Consider the following 19,450-nt stretch of genomic DNA (forward strand, 5'->3'; position numbering starts at 1 on the left):
GTGTTATTGAGCTAGAAAGCGTCTGAATACTGTTTACCAGGCTGTAATATGTTATCAGAGGTGTTGTTCAGCAGTTACCTGACAGTGTAGGTGGAGGAAGGTCTGCAGGATCCACCTGCTTCAGCTGCGTCACACCCAACTGCACCTACAAAGCATTTTGCGGTCCTGCAGTACAATACATTTTATGGGCGCCTGCCAGCCTGCACTCCGACTGCTCTTCAACATCATATCTTCTGCTTTCTGATTCAAAAGGTATTTAAAACATTTTCACAAATGCAGTCAGCATGTGAGAAGGATTTAAGCTGTGATTCTTTTTTTCCACCTGTTGCCAGTTTCGTGGGTGGGTGGCATGCTGCAGCAGACTGACAATATACACCACAATTATAAATAAGACGTCTCAGCCTTGGAGGAAGGACAGATGACTCATTAATGTGTGTAACTCAACTAGTTTCGCTGTTGTTCGAAAAGTGCTGAGTAAAAACACCCTAATCACCAGTTCTGATTTCACTTTAAGTGCTTTTTTAATCAGTTCCATCACCACACAGAGACGGTGTGTTTGCTGTTTCTTATAAGTCCCCCAACTTCATGCAAGTGGCTCTTTAGGCTCCCTTTCAGGGGTTATTTTGCTGATATGAGCTGGACTGTTCACACTGAAGGGAAAGTGACACCTCTCATCAAAACAAAGAAGAACTGGGCAATCGTGTGGAACCACTTTCACACAACACAGGGCTGGGTGATGTGATGAATTATGTCAGTGATGCTTAATGCAGTTGCGATTGAAGCTATTCTCTGCATTTCGTGGATCTCTTACAGAGTCCTTGGAGGACCTCCTTGATCATTCTTCAGCTAGTTCAGATTAAAGTGTGAGACTGCAAATTATTACCCTGCTGAATTAATCATTTCAAGATAAAAAAGTCCCTGATTAGTCTTGTACACCCACACAGCCTCAGGTTCCCGATGATTAATACTGTTAATGATTTGCCTTCAGGTTGAGAATAAACCGGCTGATTTATTCTGCCTTCAGTCCACAGTAGTCACAAAGGAGAGAGTGTTACAGCCGTGTGTCAGGTGACGTTGGTCTGAGCTTCACAGTTCACAGTTTATTAGCTGATGTGTGAAAACAGTGATCATAACTGCAACGCTAAACTGGTGGCATGTGTGTGCTTGTGTGTGAGGAAGAGGAAGGCAGAGAGCACAAAATAAGCAAAGATCCAAATATTTTATTTCAAGATGTCATCATAAATGCACCTGCATGTAACAGTCTGATTTAATAAAATGACACGTGGAGAGAAGTTTCCGAAACTGTTCAAGAGGTAGACTAGCTGACGCAAACACCCAAAATTAAAACAGAAAGTAGCCTGAGATAGAAATCTAAAAGTCTGGTTAATATTACAGCTTGAAACAGGCTGATTCACTCAGCACATCACTCCACCCAGAGCAAACATACCAGGAAACAGCAGAAGCCCTCAGTAACAGACTGTAGGACAAGAGAGGGTTACTATAGAGAAGAAGATACAGTGTAGACTCCTCCTCACAGGGATTAAAGGGAAGAGCATTTTAATATATTGCTGCTTTAAAACCAATGCTAAATTTAGGCTTATCCCTTTAAGTGTCCCAACATATGGCTTCAATATTTTGCATATTTATTTATTCAGAGGTCGTCCCTGCCAGTGGCATGAAAATAGCACTTGTCTTTACGAGCCAAGAAATGATTAACACTGTTAGCTGCCTGTAGTTAAACAGTGAAAAAGCCACAGACTGAGTGAGTTTGTTCAGGCCTGCTGGCTCAGGGGGATCCTGGAGGATTTTAGCTGCAGCGCTCTGGGAGACAGGAGGAGGAGGAGGGGGAGAAGGGGGAGGAGAGGAGAGGAGGTGCTGTCCTGAGCTGATCTGCGCAGGGGGCTGCAGAGCCGACACAAGGACAAAGCATGTGTGCAATGCTGCCGCCGTGCAGTCGGAACAAAAGGAGAATCGAACTGAACAACACACACAGAGTGGGCTGAGCAGTGAATATGTTGAACTTTTAGATAAATAAATAAAACCAGTTAAACTGATGAATATATTTACAAGTAGATGAATCAATAAATAGGTCAAAATCTTCCGAGCAAGGAAAAGCAGTTAAACAAATGATTTAGTCTAATATAGAGTCCTGAAAAACTCTCGTTGGGTTCATAATGGGCCGTTGTTTGTTGAACTTGCAACAGCTTCCCATTAGGCTTAAAGACTTCTAACACTGAGAAAAGATGGTGCAACGTGCATCAACCCCTCTGTCCTGTGGAAAGCAGTAGAAAGCACAGAGGAGGCACAGCTCATCCAGTTTGTAAGACATGTACTGGTGATGGGATCCTCACCTGGTGACAAAACAGAGATAAAAAAAAACAGAGATTAACACTTAGTTAATGTAAATAATCTGTATCACTCTCATACAGGCCCTTTCTTTCTTATATGTTACATGTTAGACATTAGATACTGAGAGACATGACGACATTAGAGACAACAATAAAACAAACAGTCATGGAGCAAGAGGGCTGCAGCAGTTCTTTAAGTATGCAGAAAAGAATCTAGGTCCTCTGCAGTGACCACAGCTGTGGATTTTCAGGACGCAGGCAGTAATTTACTTTAAAAAAAAAACAACAGGGAAAGTAACGACAGATGCTTTACTGCCATGAGTTAGATGAGAAGATTGATACATGAGCTCAAATCAAAATGTAAAGACTAACAACCCACACATAACCCACTGTAAAGCGACCACTTGCAGTTCTTACACTTAGGATTAAACAACATATACTGTGTTAATTAGTAGATTCTTAGGGCCTGGTAGGTGTTGTCTTTGCTGGCAGCAGCTTCTTATTTAACAGACAGATTTGAGGGCAGCACTGAGTTTCTCATCTAATTCTTGGCAGGAAAGAGAAAAAAGTATATTTCCTAAAACATCGCGACTTTCACTGCTGACAAAGGTTGCATTCATGTCAAAAAATATAAATGTAGAGCATTTATGTTTTCTGACATGAACCTCTATTGTCCAATGTGGAATACTGACTGCTCACTGGACTTTCATCCTGATCAAATTCTCACAATGACGAAGCAAACTGAGGCAAATTTTCTCTTTTCTCTCAAAAACGACATCATTCAAATTGCAGCGCTGTTTGTAAAAACAGATCAAGTCCTTTCCCAAGATTTATCTGCAAAGATTATCAAGCCCTCTCCCAAGAGGTGCATTTCCTTTGAAATGTTTATACGGCTTTAAACTGCACTGCTCACTGCTCATGTATGCAGACTTAAGCTGGTGTCTGGTGGCAGTTGATCAGGCGTTAATATTACAGTGTAACTCAATGCTTCAGGCGAGCAGAGTGTGGGCCTCAGTCAGAATAGAAGGACTACATACCGGGACAGTGTGCCTGGGACACCATGATAGGGAGCAGTTTGGGAAAATAACGTTGCATTTTACAACCTCGCATTAGACAATGACAGTGTGTTTTTAATCTCATCCATTTTCACAGAGACAGTGTGAGAAAAGACTTTACCTATTTGGCTGAGAGCTCCTTCTTCATGCAGGACTTAAAAGAGGTAAACTTCTCCTCCACTCTGACGCCCTGTGTGTGTGTGTGTGTGTGTGTGTGTGTGTGTGTGTGTGTGTTTCAGAGAGAGAGAGAAAGAAATACCATGAGAAGACCAATTTCATGATGTCCCACTAGATGGCAGTATAATTTCACAAAAAAAATCACTAATGGCCTCCTCACAGGTGAGATGTGTTTGAGTAATAAAAAGAGGCAGGAGGGTAATTTACACGTTATGCTATGGAGGTATTTAATTATACCACTACCAGGGAAAAAAGAGACATAATTAGTGCCTACTCAAAGTTGTTCTTAAACAGGAAAGGTGGTGTTTGTGATGCTAATAGTTACTTAAGTAGCCTAATTGTGCAGAAGCGCTCTGTTTTGAAAACAAACATGTGTTTCTGTGCTCAGCATCAACCCATATTTGCTTTCTTGTCCTTCATGCGGCTAAATCTGACTTGACTTTGCATTCATGTGCCTTTGTGATGCCTCTGCAAGTATCCGCCCTGATGGATTACACATTAGGAAGTAACTGACAAAGACTGACAATGCTGGTATCCTTCTTGTCTGTCCTGTGAGAAGCTGCTCTATCAGACAGACGAGGGAGGAGGGGATTGGGCCAGGAGGATACGTCTCTCCTGTAACCTTCAGTGTCACAAAATTAAGATAATGAAATAGAGGGACGCCGTCTCACCCCGCCGCCACGTTGCAGGCGGTCTTTCATGACGCCGATGAACTCCTTGTGGCTAAGTTTATCATCGTGGTCCTCATCGAAGATCTTGAAGACTGTGTTGACCAAGTGGCGGGTCAGAGTGATGCCCGTAGCCACGTACACCGCCCGGGTGAACTCCTCTAAGAGCGAAGAAAGACAGGTGATCGGGTGAGAGATGAACAATAGATCAGCCCCGAAGAGGCAGCACTGAATGCTGTATTCAACAATTTAGCTTGAAGCAGGACTAAAATCACAGTGATGTGTTTGTTATTTTCGATCTGTTTTCATCACAAACAGGAGGTTTTTCCAGATTTTTCTTGATAGCTGACAAATACGTAACAACTAATATACTTGCGCCTGTCTGTGTACTTTCAATCTTACCTACAGCACACAAGGATGTTTTGGACATTTATTTAATTTGTCCAGTTTTGTGGCAACAGTTTCGGGCCTTTCTTGCTTCAACATGACAATGCCCCAGTGAACAAACCATGTCTATAATGGAATAGTTTTTTGAATTTGGTGTGGAAGAACCCAAATGGACTTTATGGCCCATCATCAGTGTCCAAGCTGAAGTGTGCTCTTGTGTTGGAAAGCAGCCAGGTGCCAAAATCTTGTGGAAAGGAGTGGAATCTGTTGTAGCAGCATATTATCATCATGAATTGAGATGTTTCACTATGTCATCCACATAGTTTCGGCCATGTAGTGTAGGTTCTACAGAAGACATGCGTATGATGCCACCAGGTAAACTGGAGACACATTCCAGTTGTTGAGTGTGGGACTCTACCTTGGCCAACGGAGCGGTTGGCGAAGTTGTACATTTGCATGGCGATGTTAAAGTCTTCCAGGTTGTTTAGGAACTGGAAGAAGGACCTGAACTCCTCAAAAGTGATTCCCTGCAAAGAGAAAACAACCATAAAACAATTATTTTATCTACTAAATGTGGAGCTTGTGAAATGCAACAGGAAAAATCATAAAGTGCCACATAAAACAAATGGCCACATGTGTCAGTGCTCCGGCAAAGGATAGTGCTACAATTCACACAAAACATAATCTGCCTCCTTTCATCCTGCGGGGATTCCTTTAGTGTGTGTGGGACCTTGAAGCCATCAGATAGATAACACACCCAAACAGACAAAGTATACATTGCTGGATTTTCCCTGCGCAGTATGGACACGCTGAGCTGTCAGCAGCGGGGGGAGGATTGTAGCTTTTGGGAAGAGGTCAGGTCGTTTGCAGACTTTTCTGAGGCAGATTAACCTGATACTTGAATAAACAAAAACAACAAAAGTGATGAATCCCCAAACATCTCAAGCTTGGCTGATGACTCAAACACTGAGCCTATTGATCTCCACTCAACCATCCCGCAGCTACTAGCTCCTTCTCTCGCCGGGGGCCCCGCCAAACAGGCAACACACACAGCCGAACAAATGGAGTAATGACTAATCTGTGACGCTTTGCTGTTTTAACAAGGTGAGGGCCATAAAATATCTCTTCGCCTAACGATGAGACCCACTTGATAATCAATGGAGATCTAGCAACAGGCTACTCGAGGTGGCTGAGGAGCGGGTCAGCGTGCCAAGAGGAAAAACAAATTAAAGCTAAAATGAGGATGCTTCACTCAACAGCTAATTCACAGAGCAGTATCCAAAGAAACAGACGACTAAAATACACCCATACTCACACACACAAGCACTACGAATACCTTCCAGGAGAGACATCTGAAGATGTGTGCTCGTGTCCTCATATTTAAACGTCTCTATGACGACTAGAAACTAGTTCTGTTTGAGCACGCCCCGACTCTTAGTCCAGTTACTGCAGTTCATACACATTGTGCATTGTTGTGTCTTTTTTTAATTGCTCTGAATGGAGGACGACAATGATAGAATGGTGGATTCTAAACTTTGTTGCTTCAAAGTCTGAGGAAAGCTAACTAACACATGTATAGTTTGTACATTTTGGAAAGAACACATTGAGATGAAAAGACTCCACTCTCATGTCTGCTAAATATATATAGCTGTTAACTTTGCATAAAAACTGGAAACAAGGAGACAGGGCAAAGCAAATAAGCATATCTCCCAAAATGTTGAAATACCCCTGGGACAAAATACCCCGAACACCTATATAATAATTTCCAATTAATAGTCCACAGCATTTGCTGTATCTTTGCTGATTAGAGGAGCTAATTAATCTCTCCTGCCTGTTTTGAAGTTCCAGTTGTTGCTGATGTAGTGGATTAGTGGTGTTTCTGTTATTTTGTCTACCCCTTGTCGGCGGTAACATGTGATGAAGGGAATAAACAGCTCACCTTTTCGTCCGGTATGCTGTGGCGCACATTCTCCAGATACCCGCTGACGTCGTCCACGTTGGTGTAGCGAAGGAGGATCCGAGCAAAGTCTTCCTCGCTGATGGTGGGCAGGCCTTTGGAGTAGGAGAGGAACTCTATCTCAAGCACCTCTGTCTGCAGGTTGTCCATGAACCTGGAGGAGCGAGACGGACAGCAGCTGCTGACAGGAAACGCCACCACCAGAAACTCGCATGCACAAAGGAACAAACAAAACCACTACAGGCTGAGCTGTCAGACGCTCAATGTGGTATGAAAGTGACAAACGGCCATTTTACACTGTGAGATAATCATTTTCTCGGGGACAGCGAGGTTTTTCAACTTACTTGTAAAAATCTTCAAATTTCAACTCAGCTTTGCCTTTTTTCCCAAAGAAATGCACCAGCAGCGTTGTCTCTGTTTTCTCATCCACATGCTGTCAGAGGAAAAAAAGTGACTGCATTATGACTCCTCATAGCTTTAGATATCCACCTCAGATGTTATCATTTTCTGCATAATCAAATAAACAGAGCAAGCCAGAACTCATTGCAGCAATGATTCGGCCAAATATTGAAGAGTATTTCAGTCTCAGCAGCCAGGATGAGCTGTTTTGTTACATACAAGCATATCATGGTAGCACCAGGTAAACATTAACAGTGACATTTATTTAACCATGCTGAGAGCTTTAAGGAAAGATGTTAGTTAATAGCTATACACATACCCGGCTATTGAATAATTACTCAGGGTTAATGGTTAATTTTTCACTGTGCCTGAAACCAAACAGTGGGCCAGCATTTCTCCTTTGTGCACGTTACAAACACGTGCCATGCAACTGATTGGTTGAACATGTTACAGAAGAAATAATAGAGGAGCTCTCTCTGAGTATGGGCTCATACGTAAGAAGAAGCACAAATCAAGAACCTGTTAAACTGTGATCGCTATCATCGAAGCTACGGGCGTTTCTGTGAGAAAAGAAACAGTCAGAACCTGGTGTATAGTATTACTGTATAACCAAAGTAGTGAATTAATGAGGACATGGCTACCTCAGTGAGATCAGAAAACAGAACTTGACTTGTGCCACGTCTCAGAACATCCCACATGCCCCGGGCCTCTGCATGCTGACTGTCTTTTTTAAGAACCTGTGGCAGCTGGTAGAAGACAAAATACATCTGGCACATGTTACACAGATTAGGAAACGAAGATGGACACACAAACACACTCGGTGCTCCTAAGGCAGGCAGGGGGACAGAGATGCACTGACTAAAAAGAAGATGAACATGAACATGAACATGGCGCAGGAGACAAAAGGAGAAAAAGTCAGAGACACAGGGACAGACAGGCAGAAACAGACTCGGGCTGACACCGGTGTATCTAAGAGGCCCATCAGCCCTGACATGAGCCTGCTCTGCAGCGATGCATGCAGCCTCTTGGCAAGACATCGAGCCAACACAGCTAACACATGTCCAAAGCATGCAGGGCGTCAGACCTGAAGGGTGATTCATGCCAGGTTAACTATGTAACTGAACCCACCCAATATATCATCATTTGAAGCTACGCTGTGAGGTAAATGCAGGTTATCAGGCACCTTTTCATCTACTGTCGTGAAATAGGTTCTGATTTTAAATAGGTGTAACTTTTAAGTCCCAATATAAAAGATGAAGTGCAGATTTTACCAATGTGCTAAAATGAACAAAAACTATTTCCACGAATTTCCTGCTCAGTATTGTCTGGAACAAAGAAGCCACTCTCCGCTATTTTTCTCAATGAGGTCATGCTCCTGATCTCGGATTAACCAATCATTATCATTATTACAGTTTACGCTGCTCCCTGCACTCTCCCAGCTGCTGTGGGACTACTGTAACTACAGCTTCACTGAAACACAACTGTCATCAGCAGTTTTCTTGTAATTGGTGTCATGAGCAGTAAGAAGATCACAGGAAATCTGTCTTCCTAGTACTTGAGAAAAACTAGGATTTCTAACCCCCAGTTAGAAACCAAACCGTGTTGGTGCCGTTCGCTCTCATTCTGTTTTTTTAACCTATTATCTAATTTAAACATAGATTTTTCTCTAGTCTCGACATCACCGCGCTGAAAAGCACACAACCAACCAGAAACAGCCTGCTGCCGTCGACGTGTGTTCTTAAGGATGTCTTGCTTCATTTCATAATATTTATTTATCTTATTGAGTTTTTTTTCATCTCTGGAGCCTGAGGGGGAATGTGAGACAGCTGATAAAATAGCTCTTCCTCTGCGCCTCATCGCTTTTCACCAGAGAGAGAGATTTACAGCATGAACCCACAGCTAATTACGGAACAACTCTTTAATGCACCGCGCTGCTCCCATCTCATCCCATGAAAAGATCCTGATACACTAGTAATTAGATTATGCCGGGGAAAGCCCAACCGCAGCATTGAAGACAGGCCTGTTATGTGTTTTTCAGATCTGACTTTTGAACTTTTTTGCTGGTTGGATACCTGCAGTACGGCAGAAGAATCAAAACAAAAAAAGACACACCTAATGCTGAAGTCTTCAAACAGTGCTCTGAAAAGATGGGTCTGTCCCTCTGTTGGCTGTAGGCTCTTCTATGTGTGTGTGTGTGTGTGTGTCTGATGAGTGCTTTTCACAGTGCTGCTTCTCCTCTCTGACGGGCATCTTCATGGTCAAACCCATCACAAAAGGTAACCCAAGCCCAAATACCACTCCTCAAGAAACTGTAAAAATAAAACATGGGGGTCTGGGTGAAAACGCTGTCAGTCTTCAGGTAAGAGCTTTTTGAAGTGGAATCTCTCGCCCAACGCTGACAAAAGCCGAGTACATAAATCATGTGAGTTGCACTACCACACACACACTAAGACAATATGTCAGATAACGTTGAAGTACGCAGTGGTGTATTCCAGTGAATGTGAATGAGGTTATCTGGTGTTAACAGACACAAATATGGGTGGTGTCAGCCCCTGAGATACATGCGTGTTTTCTGTGCTTACTCACTCTGTGAAAACATTTTCAGGTTCGGAGGAGCGCATGCCAAAAACACATGCAACACGCAGAACCTTTCTTTTTACATCAGGGAGAGAGAACAATACATACACTGTGCGGCTGGGATTTGTGATGACCGTACAGCTGTAGGCTCTGAAACACAAAAGAGAGCAGAAAGAGATGATTCATTTATAATTCACAACGTACTTTAGAACAGGAAGATGGCTGGAAATGAGTTTTTGAGCTATCTATTATGACATAACAAGTGATTCTTATTCCTATTCTTAAGCTTTGTGAATACACCCATAGTCTTCATCCTCAGCTTTGTCTTGCAAAGCATCATTATATTTCCAAATCTAGAGTGCCCATTCTAATGATCTTTTTGATGGTTATACGGGCTTCAGATTAATGCAAGACTGTTCAGAGATGCTAACGTTTGTCCCGGCAGAGTAAGCTCCTCCATGTTGTGTTGGTGCGATAAGACCTCAAAGAGTTGCTCTTATCGCTCTCTTCAGCTCTGCCTGTTTACATCCACCTGCATGCGGCATAAGACAGCCCTACAGAGATGAAAGCCTCAGACATGTTTTGCCCTGTATGACCACATTCACCTCTGTGCAGCCGGTGTTCTCTCTAGGAACACGGCGACTGTTGCAAGCAAAAACCCTTCCATGTTCAACATGTTAGTTCATATTTCACATCAAGGTCAATGTCAAGCTGCTCTAACCATTTCTTATTCATTAAGGAGTGATCAAAGGACCTGCATGTGATGTGAATGGTGTAACTCATGGGGACAAGCACACAGAGAATTATCAGCAGACTCTATGGAGAGTCTCCTGATCCAAAACTTTACACTTTTGATTCATTCTCACCTAATCTCTAATCAATCTCGCTTCCAGATGCACCCAGCAGCTGTTTTCAGTACAAAGGCTTTGATAAACCCACTGTACTGTATCTGCCCAGCAGCAACCAGCAGACAGACAAAGTTAGCAACTAGCTAGTGAACATTGTGTAGTATTTAGCGTTAAGACCCAGATACCTCCCTCAGGAGTTGTTGTAGACTCAAATAAAGTTAATATAAGTGCCAATATTGGATTTATATTTGTCAGGTGGCAAAAACACGACTCTAGAAGTGTCTATTGGATGAGTAAGTACACAAGTGCTTACTAACACGTCACCCATATCAACCTCATATAGTGATAAAATGCCCTTGTTGTATTTGGAGCTTATTAGAGCGCCCCCAAATGGCCAAATTAATTAATACAGGTTTGCATTGATTCATATTTTGGTAACTTTAAGGCAGACCAAGCTGAAAGCACAAAACCAATTGTTTACAAGGTTAGCATGGGTTCCTTATTTAGACATGGAGCAGACATGGAGCAACATCAGTGTCCATTTAGAGTCGTGACAAATGTTAATCCAATATTCACTTTTCTCTTAGTTGTGGTCTAGTCTAGTGTACATCACAGGCATACACCTAGACGCAGCACTGATTGCTTCAGCCCGTTGCTGCAATGGCAATGAGAATGAATAGAAACAGTTACGTTTTGAACTGGAAAACCAAAACAAAAGGCAGTACAAGAGGAGAGGGGGGATTATAGAGTCAAGTTTGTCACCAAGAGTTAAACTTTCATGTTACACGCGGTCCTTTGAGCCAAAGTAAGTAGAAAATTAACAAGATTGAGACTGTAACGTCCAGTGATGGAAAAGATGCAAAAAATCTATTAAAAAAACCCCGACAGGGACTGCAAAGTCGATGAAAGCCTTCTGTGCATTCATAATTACAAGCAACCCCTTTTGAATTACTCATGGTCATTTGGTCCATTGTTGACATAAGAAGTATTGATAACAGCAGCTTTAAAAACCATTAACAGGCATTTGAAAGAAACTCATACCTGTTGGTCAAATCTTTGCATGTCCTCAGCAACCTCCTTTCTGTCCTTTTTCTTACGGAAAATTTCTTCCAGCTGATGAGAGGATGATAAGTTGTTATGCAGAATAACATAATGGACAAAATGCATTTAATTAAAACTGATTATCAAGATGAGGCTTGTACCACCAAGAACTCCCTTTTATCCACCATTTCATTCCCATCTGCATCAAACATGTTAAAAGCAATCCTGAAGCCTGCATGGGGCTCTGAAATCAACAAAATGAATCGCATTTAAGTAAGACACTTTAATCTCTGAATCATTTTCAAGATAATTCTGTTTAACCTAGTCAAAATATATACTTACTTGTTAAAATGCAGAGCAGGAAGAGGTACTCTGTGTAACTGATGACACCTGGAAAAAAGAGAGAGACTTGTCAAGCTAAGAAACAAAAACCTAGATGTTCCCTTTTTCACACAAGACGGCATCAAATAGCATTAAGCAGTTAGCTGAAGGTGTTTACAGATGTTCAAAGTCATGCACCCAAGATGAATAAGCCATCCAAAGAAACAGTGCCCGCCTTCAGACAAGGATAATCTTCTCGTGCTCGCTGATAACATCTTAAAAGGTGCCTTTTACTTCATGCTTGGTGTTCCCCTCACACAAACACAGGCTTTACAACTGAGCTGACCTATCTGGACACAAACCCAAACAAATTTAAGGCCCACGGCTTCTGATCGTGTTTGGGTAACAAGGTGTAATACATTCTCAAGTGATCTGTCACTGATTGAGAATGGCCGATTCAGGTTTTGTGTCGCGTCCTTCAGCTCCCTTTGTTGTGTGACACGGAGAGGGGAAGAGTAAGTGTCAGGAACCATCTCAGTCGACTCTGGAGGCTTCTCCCCTCTGACTCTGAAAGCATTCCCAAGCTTTTGTTTGCTTGGGAAGATAGAGAATCGAGCACAGATAGTTCTGGGTGACTGCTCTGGGTGTTATGGGAAAAGAATTCAGGTACAGGGTTTGCTGCAGGGAGATATTTTCAGAAAGAGGAGCACTCAAGGGAAAGAAATAAAACTGGCAAACGTTTTTACTCTGCTTCTACATTTCCTCTAGAGGCTCAAACTTTGCTGCTAACAAAATGATGTAAAGGCAAGTGAACTAACTGAGGTGTGAAAAGAGAATTTGTGATTCGTGCCATTAGATGAAGTTCATCTAAAATTCCCCACGACAAAGTGCTCACCCCTCCTCTCTCCGTTTGACAGGTATGTCCCTATAATGACAGCACATCTCTAGCTTCAAAGCCTTTAAAGCTTAAATGGGTTAAGCTGAGAAAAAAACTTTTAAGATTCCAGCCATGTTTCACCAATACCACACACCTTCACTCCTGGAGGGAGCCCCCCTCCTCCCTCTGAGCCTCTGAGCTCAAGTAGATGTTGTTAGACAATACAAAGAATTCCACAGAAACACTTCATACGGAGTGGCAGTCCCGGAGATGTAATCCAATGCCATTCTTAGGCTTCATAATGTCCGTGGTGATCAGGGGGGTGGCCAGTGGGACATGTCTCGACATAGCTGGGTTCAAACAGCTCCCTCATTCTCTAAAGCAACGCTTTGTTCACAGATCAATCCAGTCCTTTTTTCCCTGACAAAGCCGCAACGTTTAACAGCAGGATTAAAAGCCCCAAATCCCGGCATTGGCACTTAGCTAAAGCAACAGAGGAGAGAGCAGAACAGTGAGATCTGATGCTCCACTGGCTTGTATGACCTACAGAGCGGGAGTGTGCAGGCCCAGGTGGGAAAATTAAAAAGATCTTCACTCACACTGACAACTTCATTTTCTTCATGCAACATTACTGTGAATTGAGGTTTGCAGGTGCAATCATTGCACAAGCCGCATTAAGAAAATTAGGTTCTCATGAGGACTGCAGCTGCATTGCTCATATATGGTTCCATATGTTTACAAGTCGGAGAAGTGTATGCAGTGAAGATTGTCCTACTACTGCCCCTATGACAGGATTGGTTGAGCAATAGCATGAAGGACAAACAGCCTGATAGGTATGTTAAAATGTTTTAAAGTAATGATTTTTTTATGATCAATTAAACTGGAAATATTTTGTTCGATTAATTAGTTAAATCAATCAACCATTTCAGCAAATAATATTCCATCACAGTTTCCCAGAGCCCAAAGTGACGTATTTGAATTGTTCATTTTGTTTTGAAAATGTTTGGCATTGTTTCTTGAAAAATGACTGAAACAATTATTTTATTCAAATAGCTGCCAGTGAATTTTTTGTTGACTGATTAATCAAATAATTGAGAGTAATCTCACAGTTTCAGCTCTAAAATATTATTGTGCATGCACAGAAGTAAAAATAAGAAAAAAAGCAGCAAGATCAATTTTCCCATTTTCTATCTAAATTTTAATAGAGATTTTTTTCTGTCAATTTTGTACGAATTGTCGGGACAATGCCTGCGTTAAACTGGCAAACTTCTTGTAACAAGTTTATTTAACATGCAAAAATGTGTCTGCCTGCAAGCATACAATTCAACATATATTAGCAAAGTTTCCAAAAATAAATGAATAATTCATGATTTATTTACTTGGGTTTAAAAGGAGCTTTTCTTAACTTAACAGTTAATACATTTTTTATAAAAGAGAGCAGAAGGGATCATTATGTCTGTTATCAATGGATCATTCCCTCCTGCAGAGGTTATTTGAAAATAAATCTACAAAATGTAATCAGACTGAGACTGAGAGATAAGATAGTGTTTACAACACATTCACTGCTCTGGTTAATACCAGGCTGGCATGCAGAGCACACACTGACATGGAGGACCCACAGAATAATACAATCATGAAGGGAAATCACTTAAATTCAAAGGATTTATGTGTGAAGCTGTAATGTATCAAGTTACTTCACCTCGTTCGCGAAGATTTCTAAACAAATTAGATGATCCTTTCCAAACAGGTGGGGTATCAGCCAGCATCTTGTCTAATTCCTGGAAGAATAGAAGCAAATCCCAAATCCCTCATTCATTTCTAAATCCCAGGTAAACACGACGTAATGCAATGTTTGTTGGCTTTACAGTAATTACAGAGGGTTTATACGGATGAGGAGGAGATTCTGTAAAACAGCAACAAGTGCTTTGATGGCAGAAGAACTCACCTTTCTTGTGAGGGACTTCCATCCTCTCCTACCTAAATAACACAAGGTTAACAGTTAGGGGATGATACATGTCTGACTTATAATGGTATGTTTCACTGGTGAACTCTGTATCAGAAATATGGAACCGGGAACAAAAGTGAAAACAGCTGTTTATGTGGACTGAAACACAAGTTTCGTATCTGCACGAACGCATTCCGATGGTCAATAAAAGAGAAGATAAGATTGAGGCGTTGTAAAAAAAAAAAAAAAAAAAAAAAAAAAACCTGGCCAGGAAATCACATCGATAACAGTGACAATAACACTCCAATGACACATTTTAAAGCCTGTGTCTAAAGCTGGGATTATGATTGCCATGTGATGGCCTGTGAGGTGTCTGAGTGAGCATGTGAAGATAAAAGGGGGATATTGTCCTCAATGTAAGCATGCATTTGATGCTTTCTATTTCTATGTTTCACTTCCGACCACGCTTATGGATTTGATATGAATAATTTACACGACAGCACTTTAAGTTTTGACTCAGATGGTTCAATTCTAAATGGCATGAACTCCACCATCCTCTGCTTAAACCATCAGTGATGCGCAATGTTCTTCCTAAACATCTGTAGAAAAGACAAAAACACATTACAACACTTTTTATAGCCACAGTAGAACCATAACAGATTACTGTTTTGCAAAACATTAGCCATTAGCCATTGGAGAGCAATAACACATTAGTGCTCCTTATTTACTTTCGTCATTAGATGCCAGTGAAGCAGGCCACACACCTTAAATCATAATCAACCCCAGTAATCAGAATGTCTTATCATTACATTTATGACACCCATGCTAAGTTGTTTGGTCTCTCTGGGTCTCTGCGAGTTTGTTGCCACATAAATGAGCCATAAAAGTGGGGTTGCTGGTAAAGATGTCTATCTTTATGCAGGTGTTATGACTGAAGCTCTTCAAGCCACAACCTAATGTCCGATGACACTTCACAGGCCTTCAGCAACAAGTACTGTTCCAGGAAACAACACTGGGACATTTTTTCAATCTCAAGTAATGGGAGGGTGAAGGAGCAGGATTTTATCTGATGACTTGATGAAAGTGTAATTAAGCAAATGGTTGCTGACAAATGTGGCTGATTTCTCCACAGAGCTGCAAAGATTATAGAGGCAGCGTGGCATCTGCAGTGCAGCACGCTGTTAACAGTCTTCATGAAGGATAACGGGCTTTCTCTTACAAAATGATTGACTAATTTTAACACTTTAAAAAGTATAAGGACAGTATAAAGATAAGTATTCATCAATACATCAAGTCCAGGCTGCTATGACTTGAGTACAGAATTTATGTATATTGTGAGTGGCACTAGAGTCAATATAAGAACGACTTCTTGTAAAAACTATTGACATTAAAAACACATGCATGCAGTTGACTTCCTAACTATTCTAAAAGCAAAACAACAGGCGGCAGCAGCAGTGAAACAAAGGACAATTTGCTTTTTAATTCACTGTAGTTTGCACTAAATAAATAAATCAAGGTAAAACACTAAGCAGATACAGATCTGCATTGTATTCATTCACTATCCGTTGCACAAGAGTAAATACAGAGAAAGGCAAGATTTTCTCTTGTATGAAAACTACCTGTCAAACAACGCCGATGTTTGCCATCACTTTTTAATCCATTATCATTCTACTTTGCCTAATCTTCAAGGTTCTTGACATGCGTGGAAGCACAAGCAGGAACAGACACAGGACTGATTTTTTGTTCCTGTCGCACTGTTGTTCCTGGAATTGTTCAGCCAAACAGGGGCAAAGGTTTTAACAAGGACCGTTTATAATTATTTTCATGATTAAGTGATTAATTGTTTGATGTATAACATGATGGAAAAAGCAAAAAAAAGGCCCTTAATACCCTGACAAAGCCATGGTGACAAAGCTGTTTGTGTAAGATCATCAAAATCATAAAAACATTCATATTAAAAAGATAAATAAAGAAAATGATCAAATCCTCACGTTTTAGAGGGTTGAACAATTGTTGGTTGTTGTTGGTTAATTTTCTGACTTTTTAAGCCCTAAACCTCAATAATGATTCCCTCCTTCCTCCAAAGGATGTTTAGTATTGTGGGAAGGTGCTGAGTAATGGCAGTGAACTCACTCTTAGGTTCATTCAAAGTGATGGACTCGATGAAGTTGAGTGGCGTCATGTAGAGCTGGCCTTCGTATTCCGCCGAACTGAACAGGCGAAATCTGTTTTCGTGGGACGACATGAACACGTCTCCCTCATCCAGACCATAGGTCCTGGTCTGTAAACACACACACACACACACACACAGGTACAGACTCACGCACACCATCATGAAATATTGCAAATCATATCAGTGATAATACTGTCTGAAAGATGCTTTTTATGAAATCCACGGAGGCTTTTCTTGTCACGAAAAGCTTCGCTCACATGGAACAACAAAGAGGCCCATGCTTTAATTCAGTAATGGGGCGCATGTTATGTCAGCCCTATTTTTCATCCCTGTGCACCAGATAATGTCCCTACAACTGTTCAAACCCAGCCAGATCAGAAGGCTGGATTGGTGAAGACAGAGTGGATCTCTCTGTCAGGTGGCACAGTGCCAGGTCCACTGGGCACAGAGCAAACACCCAGGGAATGTGTGCCCCCCTCTGCTTAACCATTAAACCCCCTCTAACCGCCCCCGCCTCTCATCAAATGTCAGCCCCTCCGCCAAGTCCCAGTGTCCAGTTTCCTGTGTCCCTGGATTCCTGCTGCCTGTGGACACCAGTCAAGGTTTCGTCCCTCCTACCGGCAGACATGGAACAAGGAATCTTCTGTAGCTACAAGTGTGCAAACCAGACCTGCTTTACATGGCTTACATGTTTGTTTACATCCCCTGTGATCCATTAAAATCTTTTCAACATTGTCAGCACATGTCTGAGCTAAAGAGACTTACTGTAGAGGTGCTGATGTGTAACAGGGCCAAATACACGTTGTGCAGGGGGCGGAAAAAATAACTTGCAGCAGACGTAGTGCAAAAATAACTGCAGTGCTGCAGAGGCCTGTGTAAAGCTAATAACAAGTGCTGGAATTATTAGTCAATTCAATACGGAATAATTGATTAATTGGGAAACATATTTGCCAACAGTTCCTGTTAGTCAAGAAGGCAACTAAAGATTATTTCTCTACTATTTATGTGAAAAGTGCCAATGACAAGTTCCTAGACCCCAAAGAGAAGTCTTCAAATTAGTTGGTTTGTCCAAATGTTGTTAAATGTTCTTTGCAAAGAATGAGATGACCCAGATGAAGGCAATAAGCCAAATGTGTTGGTCTTACAATAAACTTGGTCAGTATTCTTTAAATGTTGCTGCAGTTTTTGACACTTTAACACTATTTACCTTCTTATTCAACTTGGAAGCAGGTAAACATTGTGCCAAAAAGTCCTACTTTGTTTTGGCCAACAGACAATTCGAACCAACCCATTTTTTACATCTACAGTTGTGTAAAATAGAGAAAAGAAGCTGAAACTAAAAAATGCCTGTTCATTTTCTGTATATTAGAGATTCCTCTCTACAGTAGACACATTGTCTACTGGTTTTAGCTTCTCAAATGTGATTATTTGTTTCTCTTCTGTTACATTTCACAATAAACTGAATATCTTTTTGGGGATTTGGGACTGTTGGTTGGACAAAACAAGCAACCTGAAGGTGTCACTTTGAGCTCTGTGGATGTTGTGCTGTCACTAGGCTCTGATGTTTTCTGCACTAAACAGTTAATCATTTATTTGAATAAACAATTAATGCCTTAATCAATATGGAAATGCTCTTCAGCTGGAGCCCTACTGATAACGTTCAACCCCAGTCATTTTTAGCCATGTTTGTCCACGTTGGTAGATACTGATGGCGGTAAAATGATAGGAATCAACTATCAACTCCACCAAGTATGGCCTAAAATATGATCATGTACGTGAATTAAGACCTGTCTGATGTAGCATGAATAAAATCCATACAGCAAAGGCTAAGCTACTATATTAGCAGCTAATGTCCTTGATATTTTGTCAGACCCCTGAAACAGCACAATGTATATGTGAACATTTCCCCATAATTTACTTATTCTAAGGGCTACTTGTATATTACTGTTATCACCATATATTCAGAAGGCTAAACTCCCTTTTAAGGCAGAAGTAAGGTCACGTGATCCACGAGCAGCCTTTGAGCCTTTTGCCGTTTCAGCACCAAAGGTCGAGGACAGCTCCTCACGGTGACGACATGTTTACGTTACCGTTTCTTCACGCGTCCGACACGGTGTCGGCTGCTTGTGCTGGAAATGCAGGTGTCATTTTGACCGACTGTGTGTGAGCTGCGTGTTGTCCCTGAAAGCCAAACGTCCCACTGTACCTTGTCTGTGGCAGAAACTGAGGGCAGCGCCAGATGACAGAGTCGAGCCTCGACATGGCTCCTCAGTCCGGACTGTGTGCGGACCGACCAGTAATAAGCAGCCCCGGCGGTGACGCAAACACCGGCTGCGATAACTTTCAGCGCTTTTGTCGCCTTCGAGGACGTTTGTTGTTTCCGCGCCGTAAACGTCCCTGTTTTGGAGCTGTTAGTGAGTGAAGCGATAAGCCTGCGCAGGGCGGCCATGGCTGCTCGCGCTGAGGCGTCCTGAGCGGTAACACGAAGCAGCTCGAGCCGCCCGCTGCTCCGAGCTCGCGAGAAACGCCGTGGGTACTTCAGGTCGCCCTGGGATTAAAGGGCGTCAGAGTGGTGCGAGTGAGGGAAATGTTTCAGTCTGTAGAGAAACACAGAAACAGACTCTGAATTGTGTGTCATCTCTCTCTAGTTGATTTAAAGTGTTACATGTTTTGTGTT

At 41.8% G+C, this 19,450-nt stretch overlaps 1 protein-coding gene across 2 annotated transcripts; it reads right to left on the reverse strand.

Moving 5' to 3' along the window:
- Positions 1-1,205: 1,205 nt before the first annotated feature.
- Positions 1,206-19,310, reverse strand: micu3b (mitochondrial calcium uptake family, member 3b). Of its 2 annotated transcripts, XM_070836492.1 has the most exons (15): positions 18,980-19,310; positions 16,734-16,881; positions 14,601-14,632; positions 14,355-14,433; positions 11,800-11,847; positions 11,619-11,701; positions 11,458-11,529; positions 9,677-9,718; positions 7,633-7,737; positions 6,937-7,025; positions 6,575-6,746; positions 5,054-5,162; positions 4,252-4,409; positions 3,525-3,593; positions 1,206-2,351 (listed from the first exon to the last, which is right to left on the reverse strand). In XM_070836492.1, the coding sequence occupies exons 1-14, from the start codon at positions 19,220-19,222 to the stop codon at positions 3,525-3,527; spliced, it is 1,449 nt and encodes a 482-aa protein (XP_070692593.1). In that variant the 5' UTR covers positions 19,223-19,310; the 3' UTR covers positions 1,206-2,351. The 2 variants fall into 2 exon arrangements, with proteins under 2 accessions (XP_070692593.1, XP_070692594.1); XM_070836493.1 differs by lacking the exon at positions 7,633-7,737.
- Between the last annotated feature and the right edge of the window lie 140 nt (positions 19,311-19,450).

Source organism: Pempheris klunzingeri, chromosome 9, assembly GCF_042242105.1.
Source record: "Pempheris klunzingeri isolate RE-2024b chromosome 9, fPemKlu1.hap1, whole genome shotgun sequence".
Lineage (NCBI taxonomy): Eukaryota > Metazoa > Chordata > Actinopteri > Acropomatiformes > Pempheridae > Pempheris > Pempheris klunzingeri.

What these genes read in the sequence shown, in the direction of transcription:
- micu3b (XM_070836492.1), bottom strand. Translation starts at nt 19,222, where the DNA reads ATGGCCGCCCTGCGCAGGCTTATCGCTTCACTCACTAACAGCTCCAAA. An exon ending in CCTGCTCTGCATTTTAACAA is followed by an intron (nt 11,702 to 11,799) that starts GTAAGTATATAT and finishes TGTTGATTTCAG; the next exon opens with AGCCCCATGCAGGCTTCAGG. An exon ending in ACAGCATACCGGACGAAAAG is followed by an intron (nt 5,163 to 6,574) that starts GTGAGCTGTTTA and finishes TTCTCTTTGCAG; the next exon opens with GGAATCACTTTTGAGGAGTT.